The 24,988-nt window shown below is 37.6% G+C and overlaps 1 protein-coding gene across 2 annotated transcripts in view; it reads left to right on the forward strand.

Annotated features, from left to right (window-relative positions):
- Positions 1-24,988, forward strand: part of LOC127661108 (adenosine kinase-like) — a 240,188-nt gene that overhangs the window by 121,002 nt on the left and 94,198 nt on the right. For both annotated transcript variants that reach the window (XM_052151681.1, XM_052151682.1), the window contains exon 6: positions 3,089-3,197. In XM_052151681.1, the coding sequence (XP_052007641.1) occupies positions 3,089-3,197 (109 nt within the window). The remainder of the gene's footprint in view (positions 1-3,088; positions 3,198-24,988) is intronic.

Consider the following 24,988-nt stretch of genomic DNA (forward strand, 5'->3'; position numbering starts at 1 on the left):
TATATATATATATATATATATATATAGTAAAAATAGACTGGGAGTAGTTGGGGTGAGGGAGATGGGATCAGGGCACGTTGCCATATGGACTTAAACTCGTATCATCAGCATGAGAACCAAGGATCAATATTTGAGGCATGTGCTCTATCCACTGTGACACAGCTCTGCCTAGGGTTGGCACAATAGTCGATTTCAGTAGTTTCAGTAGTCGATACTAATACCAGTAAAATGTAAAACATTTTCAATAACAATTTCGATTCCACAGCAAAAACATTAGGCTATAAACAATAAAAAAAATTTTTTAATTAAAGCTGAATTAATGTAATAATAAGCACAAATTGTAACTGTAATTTAAGCACAATAAGTGGTCCTTGTCAATATTGTATGATATAAAGGGGTTGTTCAAACAAGAATAAAAAAAATTCACAATGTGCTCACCCTCATGTAGTTCCAAACCTATATGATGACTTTTGCGGGACTAAAAATGAAATTAACAGTGAATTAAAGCTTAAACTTTGGTCTATTCATCCTACAAAATGATCGTATGCCTTCAGAAGACTTCAGATTAGGGCTACAACTAACTATTATTTTGATAATCGATTAATCTAGCGATTATTGGAACGATTATTCGACTATTCAGCGATTATAGCAATGATTAATCATTAGTCCTTAACCAATAATTCAGCTTGTGCCCCGACTTAAAAGGTTGTATTAAACGTGCTTACTAACAATAAAGAGGACAAAATCATCTTTTAAAAATACTTCTAAATGACATTCACTGAATTAAAGGGGAAAAATACTTTTTATTAAGTTTTATTCAGTAAAGAAATTCACTGCAAAAAATCCTATTGTAATCAAGTGTTTTTGTCTTGTTTTCCGTTTAAAATAGTCTAAAAATCCTTGAAACAATGTACATTTACTTTAGGAACTATACTGCAGAAGAAAAAATGTATATCTGAGAATGTTGAATATAATATAAAAAATATAATTTAGTATAATACTAAAAAATGTATCTTAAATATAAGTGTATTTTGTATATACATGTATTTTTTCACTTGGTTATACTTCTTGTGAGTGCAGTAAAGACAAAATATACTTCTATTCAAGATCTATTCTCTAAAAGCAAGTCTAAATATCGTATATGCTGCTTCTCAGATGAATGCATCTTTTTTAAAGGACTTTTAGATATTTAAAAATATTAGTATTTTTAATATTATATTCAGTATTCTCAGATATAAATTCTTTCTTCTGCAGTATAGGTCCTAAAGTAAATGTACATTGTTTTAAATGAGTTTTAGATATTTTTATTGGTTTCAATCTCTCCCCTTTAGATAGGGACATTTGTGCAACTCATAGAAGAGGCGCTGACCGCACACAAAGAAATGCCAGTTTCGGAGTTTGTAGTTATTTACAGGACCTGCTTCTGTATTATTTGAACTTTAATAAAGCTATAATGCATTAAAACTGCATTTAAGATGTAACACCACTCCAACTCCACTTATTCCACAATGAGAGTGCTTCTGTATGTACTTATTCCCTTGTACTTTGTGATGTACATCACCTGAAGTGGTTTAGAAAGTTTAGAGAGCATCTGGACTGTGAGCTGTGTAATTCTTCCTCTCCTCAGTCAGATGCGAGTTGCAGTGCTGCTCTTGTGCGTTATCATTAGAGTTTAATGTGATCCCATGTTACGTTAAATGAGATGAAACTACTATTCTACAATAAACATTTTTGTTGACAATTTTTTATTGTCGACGTTTTCGATAAAGTTTCGATTCAGCCTTAAATCAGATGCACGTGTCACATGTGCTACTATTATGACACTTTTGGGTGCTTTTTTGAAGCTCTGAAGTGCATCACTATCAACTGCTTTTATATAAAAATCAGCGAACGAAACATCCTTTTAACATATCTCCTTTTGTGTTCTGCAAATTAAATTATGTCATGTGTTGGAATGACATGAAGGCGAGTATGCAATGACAATTTTAATTTTTTATTTTGTCATTACTTATTGTGAATTAGCCCTTTGATTTGAACCACAATAGGTCAATTAGGCTGCATTTACATTGCAAGGCTTAATGCACAGATCCGCTGTCGTTTATGTAAGACATAACCAACTTTGTTTACATTAATACCTCACTAAGACTGGGGTATTTTTACCAAGAAGAAAGGCACATGAGATTGATGGCAGAATAACATTTTATTTATGCATCTGGTTGAATGTTATTGATTTAAATAATTCAAATGTATCTTCCTTTGAAACCTTTATTTATAAGCAGGACACTAGCTCCTAACAGTAAAAAAATGCAGGTCTCTGCCGTTTCCATCAAACCTCTTCACTTTTTCTCCAAAAGCCATAACCGCAGGTCTATTGATTCTCATTTGTGGCCTGACTGTACATAGCAGCGCTTCTTCTCTCAGGCAAATGCTGCTTCATTGTACCGGCTGGCCTGTTGGGACCATATCCTTTCAGTAACAAGTGAATAATGAGAGTGGTTGTTTTTCAAAGTGGAATTAGTTGTTTTTGTTGATACGAGGACCACCAGGAGGTTAATGGAGAAATAGCAGTCCCAGTGGACGTTTGCAGCTCTCCTGCATTATTGATTTGTTTGTTCATTTATTTATGGGGAAGGTCTTGTAAGGCATTTGCACTTAAAAAGGAGGGGGAAAAAAGTGTGTTGATATTTAATTCTGGCAGAGCACGCACTAAGCAGCTGTTTAGAAAACCATAGTCCATATGTTAGATGTATTCCGCCTACAGTCATTTACAAAGGTGCGACAACAGCACGATTCACTCAGGGAAAGAGCTACATCATTTACACAATCAGCCTGAAGATAGGCGGTCTCTCTCAAATGCATTATGTGGTTTGTTTCATAGGAAGCCATTTCAGAGAAGAAAATGGGCATTGGAATTACGAGAAATAGACATTGTAGTTGGGCCGTGAAATGATAATGATTCACAGATTTAAAAAAATTCTCCAGAATCGCAAATTGTCTTTTGATGTATTTTTTTTAGTTTCCAGTGGATAACATGAATTTATACTCTGACAGTTCAATTTACTGTGGTTTTGTTTTTTTTGTCTGTCAGGTCTCTTGTTGCAAATCTCGCTGCAGCTAATTGCTACAAGAAAGAAAAGCACCTAGACCTGGAGGAGAACTGGAAGCTTGTTGAAAAAGCCAAAGTTTATTACATTGCTGTAAGTACAAAATTGTCTCTTGAAACTCTCGAATTTTGCAGATCGTAACCACGTGATACGATCCTGTCTCATGTTTATGTATGTATGTGTGTATATATATATATATATATATGTATGTTCTTTGAAACATTTCTAATCCTTGTTTGACAAGCTTATTTTTTTCTCTATTGGAAGTTTGTTTTTCATCACTGAGCCAAGCTATCAGATTGCAAATGCTGCATGTCTCCTTTTGAAGTTGATGCTCATTTGAGCAGATCCTTGAGAGAAGGATAAAGATTTTGTTTGGGTGTTTGTTTTGGTGTGACTAATGACCTTATGGATAAAGAAACATTCCCATACAGAGTTATGTCACTGAACCGTTTTGCTCCAAAACACTACACTACAGCGATCAGCTCCATAGCACAATTTTCATGCCTTTAAAAGGATCTGATCTTTCATTTGAACACATTAAGTCCTGAAGGGGAGCAAGTGCTGCTGCAGGGTGGGAGATGGAGTCTTCTGAATCACAGTTGGTTGGTGTTCAGCAGCATGCTCTTTGACCTGTAATAGTCGAAAAGTTTGATAGAGAGGTCACGGGGGAACGAGATGACTCACTGCTTCTGAAGGTCACCGACTGGGCTGAATGCTTTCATTTACAGTGCGTTCGCACCTTAGGCCCCAAAGAAAATAACACTCTATTGAATCTGCCATCCGCTCTGTCAGTCAATTGTGCCGGTTAATTCCTGATTGAGTCGTGAGCCTAAGTACACAGCTCAGAAGAGATAGATGCAGAAAGCCGTTGCTCGTAATTACCGGTAATCAAGGTTGGTGTGGAACTACCGACCCCATTACACTCTGACCTTATTGTTAATGAGCCATTGCAAATGTGATGTGGATGGCTCTCCATGTGGGTCTGTACCTGCTGTAAGCTTCCATTAACCAAGGGAAAAGTCTGGCATCTGCACTGGGTTGGACATCATTTGTGATTACCTGTATGACCGTGATTAACCTCGAAGCAGGAGTCACTCTTTGAAGCTCAATTTGGCAGCCATTGTAATGTGACACTCTAATCAAATCATTTTCGTCCCTGATTAAATTACTTTCATCATGGTGCCGTTTGGTGAATAGGAAGCTTGAGGCCATACATGAATATTGAGTAGCCATTCCATGTTGACGGCCTTTGTATTTTCAAACTTGGCTCAAAACGCCAATGTTCATGGGAAAGTTCCCCTAATGGCTATGCTGCTCTCTTGGCTTGTTGTGGCCGTCATTTCTTTTTAGCATGCTTGTTGCGTAAGTGTGCTGTCGGATGACGTTCTCCACTAAACATTGAGATCTGCATCAAGCTGTGCCCTTGGATGGATGGCGGTCTTCAAAGGCAGAGAGAGATGGAAATGCAGGAAGAGAGAGTTTTTCCATATTTTGTCAGCCCAGGCTTTTGGTAGGGCTTGTTTGACAGTGATCCTGAGGGAGCGGTGATAGTTTCTGTTGTGGACGCCCTGCTCAGTTTGTCCAATGCTCAAATTTCAGCTGAGATCGGAGTATTGAGCATCCCATAAGGCCAGCCTGTTTTTCCTCCACTGGCCCAAACACAGACATGATAGCAGCTTCTCCAGGTGCACTGCAGGTCTTTGCTCCACAGTCATGTTTAATGCATTTGGCCAATCTGCTCAACCACTCTGACCCCCCATTTTTCTTGTTCCCTCTCTCTCTCTTTCCCTGGCTGTCTCTTTAGCTAGTGCTGGTGGCGGTGTGTGAGAATTGATTATACAGCCAGAGGAAGTTCATTACTAGAGTAGATCCTCTCTTAAAAGTCAAGCCATCACACTTGAATTTGGCCCCTGGTCCCAGAGTGGTGAGCAGGTAGATATGGACACGATCTGTTCATTCCCTAGCCACATTTTCCACTCAGCTGTGACCTAAACCCCATTTACACCTTGTACTTGCACCATTTTAGGTGATCCAATACTAAGTGGACAGCACTAAATTTGTCCATTTTACTTACATATGAAAGCAGATTGACAATTCTCAATTTCGATACCACAACAAAATAGTAACTAATTTGAGTAAACATTGTTTCAAGTTCTCAAGTAATTATATCTCAAGTAAAATAAAAAAAACAAAGTAACAAGTTACAAGCAACAAAACAAATTTCAACAATGGAATACAGTTACAAACAGTATCAAGAAAACTTGAAAGCTTGAAAGTCTTTAACAGCATTCAATACATTCAGAAATTGAACAGTGATCAAATGTAACATAAAGCTACTTAAACTTCTGGTCTTCACTATATGATTTTAATGCATTAATAATGAAAATTATTAATACATAAGGCATTAATCGTTTATTTTAAATCTTTTATAATATTGACGAAATACTAGACAGCAACATCAAGTGCCATATTTGTTTTTTGTACCACTGTGTACATAAATTTTTTGACAAATGACCATTGGCACTATCACTTAATTTTGAAGTGTATTTTACAGTTTAGGCACATTGTTCAAATTAAGATTGTGATTAATTGGATTTCCCCTAGCCTTATTTAAAAGATCAAGAGATTTGGAAAAATAATCATATTCTTTTCCTTTTTCGCTTTATAAACATGCAATAACACTCTGACAATGTAAGTCTTTGATATTGTCTTGACACCAGGGGCTCGTCCCTCAAATTCTGAACACAAATGATACCTGGATCGGTATCGGCTCCGATACTGAAGCTTTCAGACGGATCAGGTATCGGTCCGACGAGCCCGATCCAAATCCTATACTGTGTGTTAGTCATTCGTTACTGTCAAGCTCAAAAAATGACATAAAAGAACCATTAAAGTACAATTAAAGTAGTTCATATGATGTGTGCATTTAATTCAAAGCCACTTAGACGTGCGATAACTCTGTGAAACACAAAAGATTTATAACGTTTTTATAAGTAAATGTATAAAATGCATCAGTGAATAGCCTGCTCTGTTTACACCGTCACACTTGCGGCTATTTTTAGCCTTCAAGCGGTGAGCAATATTTGAGCGCTACTCACGAATAACATATCAGATGAAGATGCTTAATAGTTCAGTTCACTTATAATATGCATTTATAATGGCACATGAGGTGCATTTTACCAGAATTGGAACAAGAAGCGAATTAAACTACTGTGAACTTGCCTACAAACAGACACACTTATAGGATTTCCTGGAGAGTTCAGGATGTCAAAATAAATGCATGTGGGTTTAAAAGTTAAAGGTGCATGAATGAGATATATTACTATTTATTACTATTATAATATATTAATATTTGTTTACAATATTTGTTAAATAATATTTATTATTTGATAATAATATTTAAGTTGAATGGGTTCCAAAACAAATAACTGTGAATGAAAAGTGAGTTGATATCTTACAACTAAATTGAACAAAAAAGAGATTATATTAATATAGAAATAATGTGTAGTTCGAGGTTGTGTTTCTTTACATATTAAAGAGCACACCCAAAAAAACAACACTGGGATCGGTATTGGCCGATACTGAGATTTCTGATATCACAGTCGGATTGGAAGAGAAAAAGTGGTATCGGTGCATCCCTAAATAAAACACAAAATTAGGCTCTTTGTGTTTTTAGTAGGGCTGTCAATCGATTAACATTTTTAATCAAATGAATTACATGGTGTCCCAATTAATTAATCGTGATTAATCGCATATACAAATAGTTGTTGAGAAAGCCCCTCATATAACAATAATTCAATATATAATGATTATACATATTTATATCAATATATAATTATACATAGTTATCTTTAAATATTTAAAAATGTAAAAAAAATATATATGTATATATACAAATATTCAGATAATTAAAATGCATTACATTCTTAATCATACAAAAAGCAGCTTTAGAATACAATGTATTGTTTACTACCATATTATTGATCATTAATCATTGGCATACAGTTCACAGCAATCCATTTCACAAGTGAATTTGTCAATCAGTTGGAGATTTATTATGAGGGCTTGTTTAAGGACCTTCAATTTACACCTGCGTCAGACATTTTGCTTTTTTTATTAATGCTTACAAAACTTTTAGATCTAGATCCAAGAGGTATATTAAAACAAACAACAACAAAAAGGAAAATAAATAAATAAACCGTTTAATAAAAATATCAAATTGTTTACATATTTCAATATACTTTACAGCTTTCTTGTTACTCAAATTGGTAATTGTTCTAAGGTATTGCTGAACCTCTGAATTAAAAATGAAAACTAATGGTTTATAACCACCATACCTACATTTATGAGTACTAAACTTTGCCAACAAAAGCAGAACATTAATCAAATAATATTCCTTATGAAGAGACATTTAAAAAAAAAAAAAAAAAAAAACATTTTCAAAACAAAGTTGAAAGCTGGGAATGATATGATCTCTAATAATCTTGCAGAAATCAGACCAAAAACAAGTTGAGTAGGGACAACTCCAAAATAAATGAAAAAATGTTTCCGTCTGCAGACCACAAAATGTACAGAATATATCGACATCAAGGCAAGGCAAGGCAAGGCAAATTGCCCCGGCTATGAACCAGCCAAGCACAGTCTTTGCATGAGAACCATTGCCAGTTCGGTGGAAAATGGCTACCTGAAACAGATTTTAATACCTGATATAAACAGGGCCCAAAGTCTCATCAGTCAACATCTTTATGGACTTCCTATAACTTCCTGTTCGACCCCTGTGTCCTACACACATTTATTCTAGGAAGAGATTCCAGTGCTTGTTTTGGCTAGGCGTTTCATCTTAAATGTTAGACTGAGAAACTGAAAACTTGGCTGGTTGATCAAATAAACTGAGCTCTCCTGTTCGTAGTCCTGCTGGTTATCTGGGAGTCTCTGTATTGGAATGATGCAGGATTATGTAAGTGATTTCCTCTTGCATATAACCATCACTGGCTCTGGCACCAGCCAGTCTGTCCATGTTATGCATCATGCCACATCTGTCTCTCTCTCTCTCTCTCTCTCTCTCTCTCTCTGCTGACCATTAATATTCCAAGTCCGTCTCTCTCTTCTTGTCTACTTGCTCAAAGAGATTATTGCCTTATTGTGTAGCAAATGTAAACTAGAGTGATTCATCCATACTTTGGGTACCTGCATAAAAGTGGTGAATCAGAGCTGAAGTGTGTAAATTTTTCTGTTAAAATGATTTCTCCTATTCCAGCTTAATATACTCAACCAATGGCATGATATTTGGGGCAGGACCATCTCTTTATCCAACCTATGTCAGAGAAGGGTAGTGTTTGGGAAACCTGTTAAGAAAATGTATGTATGTATGTGTGTGTATGTGTGTATATATATATATGTATGTATATATATATATGTGTGTGTGTGTGTGTATGTATGTGTATGTATATATATATATATATATGTATGTATGTATGTATGTATGTATGTATGTATGTATGTATGTATGTATGTATGTATGTATGTATGTATGTATGTATGTATGTATGTATGTATATATATATATGTGTGTGTGTGTGTTTCTTTTTTTTTTTCTTTTTTTTTTTTTGCAATTCTATTTTGTGATGTGGCACAGAAATTACACGTGTCAGCTTTAAATCCCAATTCATTCTTAATGGAAATATGCCACTAGTCAGCTAAGTTGGCTGGCCAGAAGTAAGTAAGGCTGGAATTCTCATTGGTTGCTGTGCTGATTTGTAATTGGCAACCATGAGAGCCCATCTGTACTCTGTGATCATAATACCATGGTGGTCAATCCTCAGCCAACACCATTAGATATCTCCTACACTGGACTACTTGAGATCTGCTTAGATTCCCTCATATCCCTTTTGGAGTTGTCGGACAGCACATTATGATGACCCCTCGGTCCATCTGCCATTTACTGAGTCATGGCCATCAATGTGTAAAGAGTCACAGCCCAAAAAAGTACTGTATCATGGCATCGCTCAGGACCACTACATCATTTTCCTAAGCAGCTGATGAGGTTTTCTCGTTTAATGGTAAACAAAGACATATTGTGTATCGTGAGAGAGGTCTGCTCAATAGTCCTCTGTGGTGCATTTTGCTGAGATTGTTTTTTAAAGAGGGCTGAGTGGAGACCATCCAGTGCCGTTTCCACTAAATGCACTGTGGCATGCTTCAGTGCAGTGATGAGGGAGGCCTCCTTGAGCAGTAATCTCCATTGACCTTGTATTCAGAATGGAAGAAATCGCTGTGTGAAAGCAAAACCACATAACCAGTTTGCTTTAACCTCGGGGATTGATTTTAATTTACCCTTATGGCATTCTATTGAGAGACTAGATTTGCATTTCCTGAAGGAAATACCAATGTTTGCAAGATGGAAAATAGTGTTAAAGTTTTAGGTAAGCTGAAATGAATATTCCGTGTTTAATACAAGTTAAGCTCAATGAACATCATTTGTGGCATAATATTGTTTTCCACAAAAATGTATTTTGACCTGCCCCTCCTTTTCTTAAAAAATGTAAAGCAAAAATATGGGTTACAGTGAGGTACTTACAAAGGAAGTGAATGGAATTGCTGTCAGGGTTTTAAATGATGGAGATTCCATCAATGTGAGTCAGTTGGGTCATTTATAAAGTGTAACTGATAAGGCTGAAATTATTTACATAAAGTTTGAATGTGCATGAGCAGTTCAAGCTGAATTAAGTGCAGAAGTTTTACTTGGGCTTAGGGGTTTAGAAAAAAAACTAACAAAAATTATTTAGGGATATCAATACTGTGCTGCATTGCAAGCACTGTAAATATGAAGTAGAATGCTTAGAACGATTTGTTGTTTCCCTCCTGATTCAATTTTTTTTTTGTAGACCCCTCCCTCTTTCCTCTGTTTCATTCATCTGTAAATCAGATTAGCGTGAGGGAGTTTGTGCTGTAAAGCACTGATTAATGATGCCTGGCGTGGTCTCCCAGCACGACCGCTACCAAAGGACGCAATTGGATGAGAAGAGAGATAATAGAGGCTTGCGCCAGATTAGGCAGTGAGACACTCTGTGGCACGGCAGAGGACAGTACACAGGCAAAACAGCCATTTTTCACTGGAGAAGAGGAAGAGGGGAGGGAAGGGAAGCAGAGGAGAGGGAGGGAGGGGTGTTGAACTTGTGCCAAATGTTTGGTGGCAGGCTGTTGCTAGGAAATCAGAATCCTGAGGCAGAGTGTTCCTCTGTGAGCTGTAATGAGAGACAGAGCTGCAAAAAATAACACACACAAAAATGGAGATGGATTTCAGAGACCGAGGAGAGAATGGAGCAGACTCACAGGGGCACATTGTGTCCTGGATTGCATTTAGACGTTGTCTGTAGGAATGTCAAATGTGTTACGATGTGGTTGTAGTTTATATTAAAGCTATAGTTCACCCAAAAATGAAAGTTCTTTCATTATTTACATTATTCATACAAACAAGTAGGTAACAACAAATCGAGAGCATTCTACTTAATATTGGAACACAGAAGGCCTAGCATCTCTTTTTTTGTGTGTTCCACAAATGACAAAGTCTAAAGGGTTTGAAACAATGGTAGGAAGTAAATAATTACAGAATTTCCATTTTTGGGGGAACATTCTTTTAACCATTCTTGTCATTCCAAACAAAAGCATGAATGCACACATGTACCAAATCACTGCAGTGCTGCTGGCAAATGTGTTGTGTATTGCACCTGAGCAATAACCTTACTGTGTCAGCCCTCTCAGCTCTGAGTGAACAAACTGTCTCTGAAGTCACTGACACTGAACCGTTCTCTTAAAGAGACATCACCACTATTTTTTTATGATTTTTTTAAAGGTGGTCACATATGATCCAAAACCAAGTTCCCTGTTTGGAGATTTATAGTGTTGCTACCAATGTGTAGAGTGTTCAAAATAAGTCACTTATAAGGATACATGACGGTTACGTTGCTGCCTAAGGGGCCATTTGTACAGAATACATTATTTTGTTAAACAGCTATATGCAGCACAACAAATGGAACTGATTGCAGGTGTCTTGAAATGCGTTTTAACATAACTGCTCATGGTACCATATGCTGAAAAGGAAGCGAGACACGTCGCAATGGTCAAAGATATCTGTGTTGCACATGTTTAGATTAATTTGAGAAAAAACGATTCCAAAACTGCGCAGACGGACACAAAAAATATCCTATGTGAATTGTCCCTTAGAAGGCAGCTGCCTAATGTATAAAGGCAGTAGGCAACAAAGCAGCTCACTAGATATATTCAACTAAATTCTGAAGGCACTGACACAGAAATGTTCTCTTAAAGAGATTGAAACCCTTTTTCCCCCTTTTTAAAAGGTGATCACACAGTGATGTTGAGGGGGAGGGAGGAAATATAAACAGAGGGGGTGTGGTGAAGTGTGAGAGAGATGAAGATAATTAAAAGCGGAGCCAGGCGGGCCTCTGAGGCCCCAGCTGCAGATGGCTGTAGAGCAGCCCAGGGACATAAAAGAGGAGCTCTTGACACTTACAGGCGTGTGCCAGTTCCACTGAGTGGATGCTTCATCCAGGGAGGATGTGGCTATGCGAGGAGGTAGCTGTGAAAGGAAGTGTCACCTGTGGACAAAAAACACATTCTCTCTCACTCTCTGTTTTTCTCTCCAACTCTATCTATAGCTCACTTTTCACATTGTGCATTTGCCTTGTGCAAGCTTTTAGAGCTGGAAATGCCATAGAGCACACAAAGCAGGTTCAGCCGTGTCTATAATAACTGTCAGCAGAGCAGGAGAGAGAGAGAGAGACCATTAACTGATACAGCAAACGTTATGCCAGCCTACACACTGAAGTGGCATTATTCTTTCTCCATCAGCCTGTCTGTTTTTTGTTTTTGTTTTTCTCTTTTTTATGCACCAATCAGACATCAGAGTTCCCTGGCAACAAAACTGGGGGCTGGTTGTATTTCATTCTCATAATGGCACCTTTTTCGTGAGGGCTCATGCGATGATTTTAGAGATGTAACTTGCAATGCCATACCTCCCACATAGGTATCGCTGCATTTGTTCAGAGACACACACACAGACATGCATACACTCACACTCAGGCAGCCCTCCTGCCCACCTTGAGCTGAATTTGGAGTCAGATGCCCTGCAAACTGTATCACCCCCACCACCGTCCACACAGAATGATCACACAATGCAAATTCAGCTAGTGAGGGCAAGAAATTTACTGGCAGCCTCTTTTTTTTTGCTGCACTTAATATTCTGTGAGAGCGAAGTTATAAGAAACTCTACAAATGATTTCCTTGTCCATTGTGAATATTCAGTGTTGCATCGTAAGAAGCACCAGCCACAAAGAGGTCAAATTACCGGTAGCCAACACTTTGCATTTGTGTTCATCAAACTTAAACCCCTTGCGAAATTTCTCATAGAGAGATTCTTCGGCACCGGAAGACAGCATAATAAATGATGGATTGTGGAATTTGTATTTAAAATAAAAAAAAATACAAAATCATAATAACGATGGGATAAAAAATATGTAAAAGCGGCCAGTGACCTTTAAATACATTTAATGTCTGTCTGTGCCATGTTGAAATTTCTGGAATTAGGAATTTCCTATTAGTAAATACTGTTCACGTCCCTTGTAATAGAAGTTGGAAACTGAATTATTTAACCGGAAATCCATCAGGCAAATACTTGATCTTGCGGATTGCCATTGAGATGGCTGTGTTTCGCCTGTGGAATTTCACTTGCAAAGATAAATGTAACTGAGTGTTTAGAGAGATTTAGAGCCAGGTGGGGAAACCAGCTGGCTGACTAGCTTTGCCAGGCCTGCATGGAGACCAGCTAGACCAGCTTGGGCTGGTTTGTTGTTTTTTCAGCAGGAATTTAACTTTGGTACCTGGCAGATCAGTTGGCAAAAGACAAGCATCATGGTTGCAAGTTTTGGATATAAAGCACCACTCACATATTCTTCAGAAAATTTAAAAATCAAGTTCTGTGATTTTCACTCTTGATAAACTATATTGAAAAGATTTATGAAAGAACTTCTTTTTTTTTATTTGAGATTGTCTTTGATTGGAGGCAGTTGCCACGCCTTTGTCTCCATGTCACATGCCACAGATGAGGGGTGTTCAAAGTTTTCTGCCTTTTTGCTGAGAGCTGATGGCCTCCAATTGAGTGCAAATGCAGGCATATCATTTGAATAAAGAAATACCTCTGATCTATGGTATTATCTTTACAAGACAGCAGATAATCAGCTGCTCTGAGCTTGGACACTACTGAACTCTTTTTGTTTTACTTTTCAGCACAAATCAACCCCAGCCTGACTGGTTCGATCTGACAAAGTCTACGGTGACTTAGATAATCACTCTGTACAATTTTGGTAAAAAGAATAGCATCTCTGTTTGGCACTGTTTTGGCGGCATGAGGGGGACACAATATTAGGCTGGTGGTTTCAATGTTGTGGCTGATCGGTCTATAAATATAGATACATAAACAGTGAAATAAGAAAAGAAAAAAAGATACAACAGATAAATATATAGAGGAATCTACAGTAGGATAATAATGTTATTCAAATATGTTATACTGTATACAGAAATACAGTTATGTGCAAAGTTATTTAATGTATTGTGCAGAAGAGGTAGGATATGTCAGATAAATATAAATGGAATATAAATATGAATGAATAGTTGAATATGCACATGAGAGTATTGGGGGCAGTTTTAACTGTTCATAAGGTGAATGGCCTGAGGGAAGAAACTGTTCTTGTTGCCTGACTTCTCTGGTTCTCAGAGCTCTGTAGTGCGGGCCAGATGGCAACAGTTCAAAAAGGTAGTGTACAGGGTGAATGGGGTCCAAAGCGATTTTTCCAGCCCTTTTCCTCACTCTGGAGGTGTACAGTTCTTGAGGTGGGAAGGTGAGAACCAATAATTCGCTCAGCAGTCCGGACTATCCTTTGAAGTCTTCTGATGTCTGACTTGGTAGCTGAACCAAACCAGACAGTTATTGAAGAGCAGTGGACAGACTTAATGACTGCTGCCACAGTGCTGTTTAAAATGGTGAGCAGGGTCAATGCTGGGGTGTTCCTCCTAAAGTCCACTATCATCTCCACTGTTTTGAGTGTGTTTAGCTCCAGGTTGTTTTGACTGCACCAGTGAGCCAGCCATTCAACATCCCTTGTGTATGCAGACTCATCATCATCTTGGATGAGGCAGATGACTATAGCATCATCTACAAACTTCTGGAGCTTTACAGAGGTGTCCTTGGTGGTGCAGTTATTTGTGTGCAGGGAGAAGAGTATTGTGGAGAGCACATATCTCTGTTGGGGGCACCAGTGCTGATTGTACATGTGCTGGAAGTGAATTTCCCCAGTCTGACTAACTGCCGCCTATCTGTCCAAAAACTGGTGGTCCACTGACAGATATAGGTGGGAACCGAGAGCTGGCTTCATTTATTCCATAGGAGAGCAGGGACGATGGACACACGTTTTTGGATGTGGACACACTTATAGAGATCAACTGCATTCCTTTGTGACTTGCAGCATCAGTAAAAATGGATTGCTAGCTATTTTACGTGTTGATAGCTATCTCATTTGTCTTCCCAAATCTCCACTTTGCTTAAGAAGGGTAACATTTTGCTAATATTCTAACACAGGACACATTTTGTGGCTCAAACTGCTGTACTAAGGGAAAGCCCAAATGAATCATAAACCTTTGCTAAATGAATCCATCAATTTCAGGCAGTAATAATATTGCACTTACTGTATAATCTGTTTACCATTTTATTATTTTTCTCTAATAGCAGTCAGAAATAGCGAGGTCCTACATGATGATAAGAGTCTAATTGTACAATTATACGCACATTGCATCTTAACCATTAGCCCTGCTCCCCCCTTTTAACAATTCATTTATGCAACCGTAGTGCAAACAGACAACAGCAGCCAGTTAGGTATTATTTGCCATGTGTCTAATTTGCTGCGAATCAGAAAGTAATTTGTGCTGGTTGGGCATATGTGGCTGTTTACCCAGTGGAGGCACGTTTGCAGTGTAATTGAAGCATAATTTGCTGATGTGTGTGCAGTCATGTGGGGTGTTTGTTATAATGCGGTGTTCTGTAGGATTGACTGGATACTTCATAGGTGACTGTGAACCCCTCTGTCTCTTAGACAGAGCCTGTTTCACAACATCATAGGTAAATGATGAGCTGGAGATACAGAGGAATGATTTGTTAGGAAACTGAAGACTGACATATTAGTGTGGATTTGACCTTAGTCGAACACCCATGAACTTGAACTATTAACTAAATATGCATGCCTCATGCTGATATGAGGCATACCAATGATATTATGTTGAGGGATCTTTTAAAGATGTATCTAGCTGGCACAGGTTAAAATTCATGTTTCAATGCAGCTACTATGTGCTTAGTATGTAGATGGACTTTTGTAGACAATTTATCTTCAAACAGGATGTGGTCATCACAGTTCTGACTACATCACACAATGTTCATTTTAACAGTTTTTTTTCTCTCCCAATTTGGAATGCCCAATTCCCAGCGTGGCGTAGTGTCTCAGTTGCCTCCACGTCTGAGACCGTCAACCCGCACATCTTATCACGTGGCTCACTGTGCATGACATTGTGGAGACTCACAGCATGTGGAGACTCATGCTACTCTCCATGATCCACGCACAACTTACCACATGCCCCATTTAGAGCGAGAAGCACTAATCGTGACCACAAGGAGGTTACCCCATGTGACTCTACCTCCTTGCAACTGGGCCAATTTGGTTGCTTAGGAGACCCGGCTAGAGTCACTCAGCACACCCTGGGATTCAAACAAGCGAACTCCTGGGGTAGTAGCCAGCGTCTTTACCACTGAGCTACCCAGGCCCCTGACAAAAATTTACTTATTAGCTAAAGACAAAAATTAGTCAATAATTCATCATGTTATATTCCTTCATTATAACCAGTTTTATATGAATAAAAGACAATTCTCATTAACAAAATTTTTTTAGTTGATGATAATGTGCAAAATAACAAAAATGTGTGCCAAACTGTTGAAAAAATCTGTACAGATACGCTACATAAAACAAATACTGTACCCCTGTCCTTATTGTGAAATCTCGAGCTTCTGAAATAATAGCATATAATGAAAATACATACAGTAAGTGATAGCTAATCTTTAGACTGTTATTAATGTTTTTGTGTTTGAGCCAGTTTAGAATTGCATTGCATGTAGCACGTTTGTTTTACGGAAAAAGCGAATTCACAGTGCAAGTTACGCATATTATGACTAGCGCGTAATTTGGTTTTAAGTTCACCTGTTCATTTGCTTCATTGTCTATGCAGATTTAAGATGTAATATTACATATATGTTGTGAATATAGTGAATAATCTCATGTATATATAGGATATGTTTGAGTGAGTTTAATAACTCGTTTTAAAGTGGATTTTTAGCTGGTTCAGCGTTCAAGTTTAGATGAATCCTTATATAATATTTTCTATAAACGGATGTTTCTTTAGATCAGGGTTGCCCAATACGTCGATCGCGATCAACCAGTCGATCGCAAAGGCAATGCTGGTAGATCGCATAAAATTTAAATGTACTTTCGTTACATTTTTTATAAAAATAAATATAATGTATTTCCTTCTTTTAGTTTCTGTCTAACTTGCACTTGGCGAGTAACTATTGACCAGGTGAGGTTTTGTTTATTCAGTTGCCATGACAACTAGGTTTGTGCATACGCGCCTTCCAAGGACTTCTGAGAAAAGAGCGCGAAATTGCGATGCTACTGCTCGGATTAGGCAAATCTGAATGGAATCAGACAGTTTTGCCTAATCCGGGCAGTAGCATCGCAATTTCGCACTCTGTTCTCAGAAGTCCTTGGAAGGCGCATATGCGCAAACCTAGTTGTCATGGCAACTGAATAAACAAAACCTCGCCTGGTCACTCATCATCAGAATAAGGTAAATGACCTGGCTATTGTAATCTATTGTGCTGTAGGTGTTTTGGGTTTAGTTTTAAAACTGAATGATATCAACATTGAACATTATTATATATTTTTTTATTAATTAGAAGATGAATTCCATGTAGGGATACATGCAGTATTCCCAACAAGCATTTTCTTATTTTAAATGAAACTGTGTTTTTTTTTAGTTGGTAGATCTTATTGAGTTGGTCATTTAAAAGTAGATCATCACACAAAAAAGTGTGGGCACCCCTGCTTTAGATGTTTCTTCTGTTTGTCTTGCACAATTCATATCTTGCAGTATTATGTTTCTTTTCAAAAGCATGACTCAATAGTAGAAATAGTTTAATTATTGTCATGATGCGTCTTTTTCGTTTCATATCAAAAAACCCTTGGTCAACGAGTGTTTTCGACAGGGATTTAATTGTCGAGATTAACACTGACATCACATTTATTTCCAAATGTGGTTTGAGTGATTTGGATCTCAAAACGTTGGGGTAAAAGCCTACTCTTCTCAAATTTAGCTAATTATGGTTAAGCATGCCCATTAAAAACACCTCTTGGCAATTCTAAATTTAAATTAGTGTTAATTAACCTTTTAATGGACATTTATTTTTTTTACTACTGAGGCAAATCGTTTTTTTATGGTTTTATAATATTTGTGAGGATATTGAGAAATTTGGCCTTCACACATAAAGCTCTCAAAATGTTCTAGTAAATGCACACACAAGTTGACAAGCGCACTGAGAAATGACACTCGAGCCCTGTCGATGCCTCTATAAGTGTGTACACACTCTCAAACTCATTGCTGTAAACCTCCTTCAAACACAATCCTTTCCTGTTGCTGAATAGGTCTCAAAGCGATCAAAGCCTCGTCAAGTTGTGTGTTAGATGAATGTTTGATCCAGAAGAGTGCTCTCCACAGCCAATGGCAGCTCCTCTTCCTGCCTGCCCCTGGGGAGGAAGCAACCAGCTGAGAGGTCAGGCTAATATTTAGAGATGATAAGTGGAATACTGCCAGAGGTTTGTAGGATTCTTTTTAAGGGTTAGTTACCCAGCTCAATGAGAAACCCCTCCTTCACATCACCTCAAACACAGGATCACTGCTCCATCACTCTCCACACACCAACTAAAACATTGATGTGCTGCGGCCATGAAATTGCCTTGAGTAGATGAAGTGCATTGGCTCTCACCGGAGACACTCGAGTCATGGCAGATTGTTTCTTAATGCGTTGAGCATTAAGACTCACGCATTACTACACAGATCTGAGTACATGAGGGGATGAGTCGTGCTGATATGACAGAATCAATAATATATCACAGTGTGTTAAATACTGTATCAAGTACATGTTGAGATCTGGCTGAATGAGGCAGTGCTTTTGAAACATTCTGAATGATTTAAGTGCTAAATGACAATGAATATATCTAGTACTATTGATTCCTATCTCACTACTCATTGGGATTTGTGAGCAGGGGAGGGAGCTGACCTGCCCTACTCAATTATTGGTGTATTTTTAGGGCTATAACATTAACATAAAGGTATAGTTCACCCACAAACAAAAATTCTGTAAATGGCAATGAACCGGAATTTTCATTTTAGGTTGAACTATCCCATTTAGCAATTATTTACAAGAAAACAAGAACAAGAAAAAAATATGTGAACCCCTTTAGAATTAGCTGGTTTTCTGCATTAATTGGTAAAAAATTTGATCATCTGTCACATTCACCATTCTTACAGAACTGCTTCAGTTCAGCCATATTCTTAGGATGTCCCGTGTGAACGGCTCTCTTGGGATCATTCCACAGCATCACTATTGGGTTAAGGTCTGGGATTTGACTGGCTACTCCAAAAGGTGGATTTCCTTTTTTGAAGACATTCTGCAGTGGATTTACTTCATTGTTTTGGGTCATTGTCCTGCAGCATCACCCAACTTCTACTGAGCTTCAGCTGGTGCACAGCCACCCTGACATAATCCTGTAAGATGTCTTCATAAACTTGGGAATTCATTTTTCCGTCTGAAGGCAAGCAGTCCAGGCCCCGAAGCAGCAAAGCAGTCATGATGCTCCCTCCACCGTTCTTCATGTTTTCATGTTGGTATGCGGTGCCCTTTTTATGCCATATATAGTGCTGTCGGGCCCCATCTCGCTGCACTTATCCCTCTCCTCGGCTGATTAGCCTGATTGGGTGCCGGGCGTGCATAGTCACGGCCTGACCGCACCCTCCTCCTTGCCACACTGTGCTTACCTAACAGAAGGGTGAAAAGAAAAATTACAATATGAAATATTTAAATATAATTGTTATTATAAACTACTGTTTTTGTGTAAATTTGTCATCTTTCCTCTCACTTGAGCAGCACATACAGTTATTCATTTATTTGCTATGGCACCATCCTCAGGTATAAGCATTTTATGTTATGCTTTCTCTGATTGCATTGTTTACTGCCCTTTCATTCAACACTGTATGTTCATTCAAATTGAATCACAGCCACTACTACAAATGACCATGGTAAGTATGCTTACCAAAATGAGTAAGCCAATCAGAAGCTCCTTCCGTCACGCTATCTGATTCAAGTTTGCATAACTAATGTGTTATTAAGCACTAAAATGGATATCTGCAGTGTAAGCATTGTTGACCTACACAGATTTGGCAGTTAATTTCAATAAAAAAGGCTGTCTAAGCTTCAACCTGTTGGCAACTTTTACAACAAAGTGACAGAGATGTTCATTCGCCAGGAGAGACGCATGGATTTTGTGTTCAAGTAAAGGTAAGTTAATGTGGTTATTAAAAATCTGTGTTACTGATAATAGGTCATAGATATTAGGTAATTGTTTCTGGTTAGTCTGAGGCTATGAATTGGTGATCTGGCAATCATGTCCTTCTTGTGTTATGTTAGTTCTATATGTTATGTTGGTTTTATAGTTCTAAAGTTAGGGCATAGTGTCCGTTAAAAAAAAAAAGAAAGAAAGCCTTGTGAATAAAGATTAAGCTTGTTGTCTTTGGTGGTCAGATTAGATAATTGCTGCTGTCCATTCCAGTGGTTCTAAAATTCCTTTTTTTTATGTCAAAACAAGATGATCTGGCACTATGATATGGTTCATTGTATGATTTAATGGGCATAAACATGCTCGACTCAATATATTGCAAAACAAGTGTGTGTGATATGAACAATATTACTGTCCTGAATTTTTATTTGGTCATGAAGTTCGCCTCTGTCACAATTGTTTCCATTGACTGGTGGATTCTAAGGCAAGAATTTACGTCAGTAACATTTCCACAATATTACACTCACCTGTATAATGTTTTTTTGGGCACAGCATTTAATAATGTGTATTAAAAATCTTTGATGCTTGCCCTGTCTCAATGCCCATGGCACGTGCCTGAAGTAATCATACTACTAAATCGTTTCAATTTATAGACAATTTGTCTAAATGTGGAAAGATTCATCTCTTATGCTCTTTGAGGTAACTTTGTAATCCTTTCCAGCTTCATGCAAAGTAACGATTCTTGAACGTAGGTCTTCTGAGATCTCTTTTTTGTGAGGCATGGTCCACGTCAGCAGATGCTTGTTGTGAATAGCAAACTAAATAATGTTTAGTGCTTTTCATAAGTCAGAGTTGCTATAACCCACTCCTCCAATCTTGTTTAATTAATTGGATGTCAAGTTTGCCAATTCCTGACTCTAATTAACTTTTGTTGACATCAATAGCCTAGGTGTTCAATATTTTTTCTAACCTACACTGCGAATGTTTGAATAATGTATTCAAATGTACAAGAACATTAAAATAATTAGTGTGTTATTAGTTAAAGTAGATTGTATTTGTTAATTTTTGTAACGTAGATGAATATCAAACCAGAGTTTAAGACAAATGTATACATAAATGCAAATAGTTCCAAATGGTTCAGATACTTTTACTTGCCACTGTATATTTTGAGTGTGTTCGTTTACCGAACCCAACACTTACAAATGCTTTGTTTTCTTAGACTGTTGCAGGGCTACCTGTGTGAGAGGATATTGCCCTGAACTTCTCTTAACCCTGATTTGAAGCCATATATGTAGTCTGAGCATACTTAATACTGTATTTTTCTTTGATTCATGAGCACTTTTGAAGACCCAAATAGAATAGATTAATTCACGTTGTCATTTATTAGCAGCAGCGGTTGGGTCGAGGTGGATCTTAGCAGTGTGTGTAGTCAGAGTAACACTTTGCAGATGTTTGGGCATAGAGCAGATGTCGGTGGGGGTGTGTTGGTAAGGAGGGATGCACACATTTCTCTAAGAGATTGCTCCTTTTACATCACTTGCTACTATTGATTGGTAATGATTTGTGCATTTATACACATCCCTTCCTCGTTCCCTCATCCATGTCTGTATAGAGCTCAGCCCAACCGAGCATGGACCTGCTTGTATGTCAAATGGAATTGTGCTTTTTTAGAAGGCACTGAGATATATTTTCAGAAAGCAAAGAGGTTGTAGGTTATTTATCTGTCTTCCACTCAAATCTTTTTTTTCCCGTCCTTGCTTCCTTTACTACCCTTTCTTTCTTTTCTCTAGCCTTATAAAATATCGTAGTGTGAGATGTTTTGGAAGTATGCGTGGTAAAACTTAATGTCTTAACCCGGAGTATTTTATTTATTTATTTATAAAATAATATAATTATTTCTTTATTTGCTTTTCTCAGGACTATGATGTTAACTAGCAATCTTTTATTTATTTGTGTATTGCTTTTAAATCAAGCTGTTTTTTTGTCTGTAAGCGTGCACACCTGGATGGAGCCCATCATCTATCCTCCAGGGCACCGGAGGAAAGAAGAAGCTCAGCAACCCAGCTGCACTCCCACACATACAGGGCTCAAATGCGTTCAAAAATTATTTATTGCTACAATAATTTAAAATCTAAAGTCTGGTTGTGTGCATACATATGCGGTTTCATCAGATATCATCTTGTGTGTTATTGAATACATCTATAGAGCACATGCCACCAGTGTGTCTCACGCCACTTTTCACCCGTTCTGTTTCTGATGAGCTCGCTGCACCGCACGCAATAACAAACGCAGCACTAGAGAGTCGTGAACAAATGACTCTTTTGAACTGGATCTTTTTCATGAATCACCCGAAAAGAACTGAGGGTTTGAACTCAGGAGCTCAGGGGCCGGTGCACCAGCTATACGTAAGTTACAACTTAGCCTAGTTGTGGCGTAAATGTGCAATATGTCACAATTTACGCTCTAGTGTTGCACCATTAAACTTAGGTAGAACTACTATATGCATACTATACTTTATATAAATATCTGTAATGTTGATTCTGAAGAGCAGTACTACATAAAAAAAATATTTGATCTCTTATATTTGTATAAATTATTAAAGTGGTGTGAACATTTATCAGACAAAAGGGAATGCACACTTATCTTCTCAACTTTATATACTGTTTAGTAAACATTCGATGAATGGGTTATCAGCTGACTTTTCTTCTACGTTCTATCTTGTCTCTGAACAGCAGTCTAAATTGAGCAATTCTGTGATTTAGCTAATAAAAACATAATTTTTTTTTGGAGCCCTGACAAACAAACACACACACACACACTCCCCTTCTTATAAACAAGACATGCTCCATTCATAACAATGGCCCCAAGCTTCCTTGCTGGGTACTGTGTTCATGTTTAGAATACATACAGTGTGGAAGTGCTACACATCAGACACAAGGAAAGTTAATTCACCTGACAGTGTCTTATTTCTGCTGACTCTCCTAACTGGTCTTCCACAAATTAAAAAATAAAATAAAAATAAGCCTGACTCAATGAAGTGTATATTTATCCTTATGATTGATTGTGAAGCATTTGCTGTACAAAACAGAGGCAAGTGTCCGGATCCTCTAGCATTACAGACTGTCTTGTACCTATCTATTTATGGAGCCACTGACAAGAAACAGAGCTATTAACCAGTGACAGAACTAGGTGACGTCATGGAGCAGTCCGTGACGTGCTCATTATCTGTGGATTGCTGGAAGATGTGAATCATCGAACAGAAAGAGCTAAACTAAAGTTGGGAGAGGAGGAGATGATGAAGTGGGTGAATAAGTGAATCTAGACTGACAAAATTCCCCCTTTGGCCAGTGTACTTGACTCAAGAGCTCTATGAGGATCTCATATGTCAAGCGTTTCCTTTGAGACTCTTAAATTCAACATGTATTCCAAATTGACCCTATATACTTTAATGCATGTTTATTTTATTTTATTGGACACAATTCTTAAACACTCGGTTCTGTTATGGAAAACTCACTTTTCACATCTAATCAATTCTCGGAGAATAAATATGTCACGTCAGTGAAGGAAACTAAATCGTAAACAAGGATTCTTTCATTTTTACAGATTTAACCAGCTCATTGTTCAATAAGAAGAGCAGGGTCAGATATTTATAGTATTTTCAATAAAATAACATCCTTGTATTGATATGATAGTTTTCAATTAGTAACATGATGTAAAAGTGTTATTACACAGCTTTGTCCTTGCATTTTCATTTTAGTTAAGCATATTTTACCCCGGAGCATACACAGACATGTTTAATTTCATGACTATACACATTAATTGTATAGAAATTTAATTACATTAATAAATTAGCACTTTCTTACTTTCCACATAGAAATCTTAATGAGCACTTAAAATTACCCATAACAATCGCAGAGGCGTGGTGCTTTTATTAGGCCTGTTAATGGTAAGTGCTGAATTCCCCACAGTTTTGGGTGCTGTGGCTGGCTGTAGAATTTCCACCGCTCCGCATGAATATTCAAACAGCTCATTTAATGAGAAAAGAGCTGGATCAAGGCTGTGGGCTCCACGATATGCTGGATATGAGTTTGAAGCTGCACAGCTGGTGGGTATACGCATATCAGGATATGATGCGGGGGCATTTCTGCCCTGGGATCTTTCTCAGAAAGAAGTCTTTTCTTCTTTTTCCTTCCCTTGTTTTGATTTTAATAACTCTGTACGTTTGAAATGGATCTGATTCAAGTTGAGAACACAAATGTGTTGTCAATAAAGGAGTTGCAGAGCGCATGAGAACACAAGTTGAAATAGCGTAGGATTTTCAGATCCCCTAGAGCTAATTAGCAGCGTTTTGAAGGAAAGCTTTAACAGAACTGTTTTAATGAAGTACAACATAACAAATTTCTTGAATATCACACAAGCCTACATCTCAATAACAGGAAAGATTTTAAATGGTAAAATATATTTTTTTTTAAAAGTCATCCCCCATAATATCTTCAGCCACACAATAGATATGAAAGTGTAGATGGATAGTTTATGCATAAAATGCATACAAATCTTAATGGCATAAAAATTTAAGTTAAAATGTATTGAATATAAGTAAAAATGAAGTATAAATGAGTTACTCTCAGTGGTCACCATTTTCCACCATTTGAATTACCTCCTAGTTCATTTTAAAAACAGCAATACTGAAGGATTTTAAAGGAATTAGCAAAATACTGTTTAAAATGGTTGTAGATGCAGTATAGAATGTATCACTGCAGGACATGTCAATGTCACCTACCCATATCTTGCAAACTGATGGCTTATTTGAATTATCTGTTAATTATTTATCATTTTCTGTGCCAGGCCGTTTGTTTATACTATATATGCATTTGTTATTTGTTGTCTGTACAGGATAATCCACACCCACCCCTCCCCCAACCGCCTTTATTTTTATTTTTTCCCTCATTCACTAGCACACACACGTCAACCCTGTCTTCTCTTGTGTGTGGTTCTTATCTTTTGGGCTCAGGAAGTAGTTTAAATTAACAGGCTGCTTTTGAAGCCATCAGGCAAGGTTAGCCCCACAAGTATTTCCTGTTATGGTATTGCTCTTAATCCATGAAACCAGATTTCTCATCTGTAAAGAAGATAATGTGTCTGGAAAGGCAAAAACAT

Source organism: Xyrauchen texanus, chromosome 20 (genome assembly GCF_025860055.1).
Source record: "Xyrauchen texanus isolate HMW12.3.18 chromosome 20, RBS_HiC_50CHRs, whole genome shotgun sequence".
Taxonomy (NCBI): domain Eukaryota; kingdom Metazoa; phylum Chordata; class Actinopteri; order Cypriniformes; family Catostomidae; genus Xyrauchen; species Xyrauchen texanus.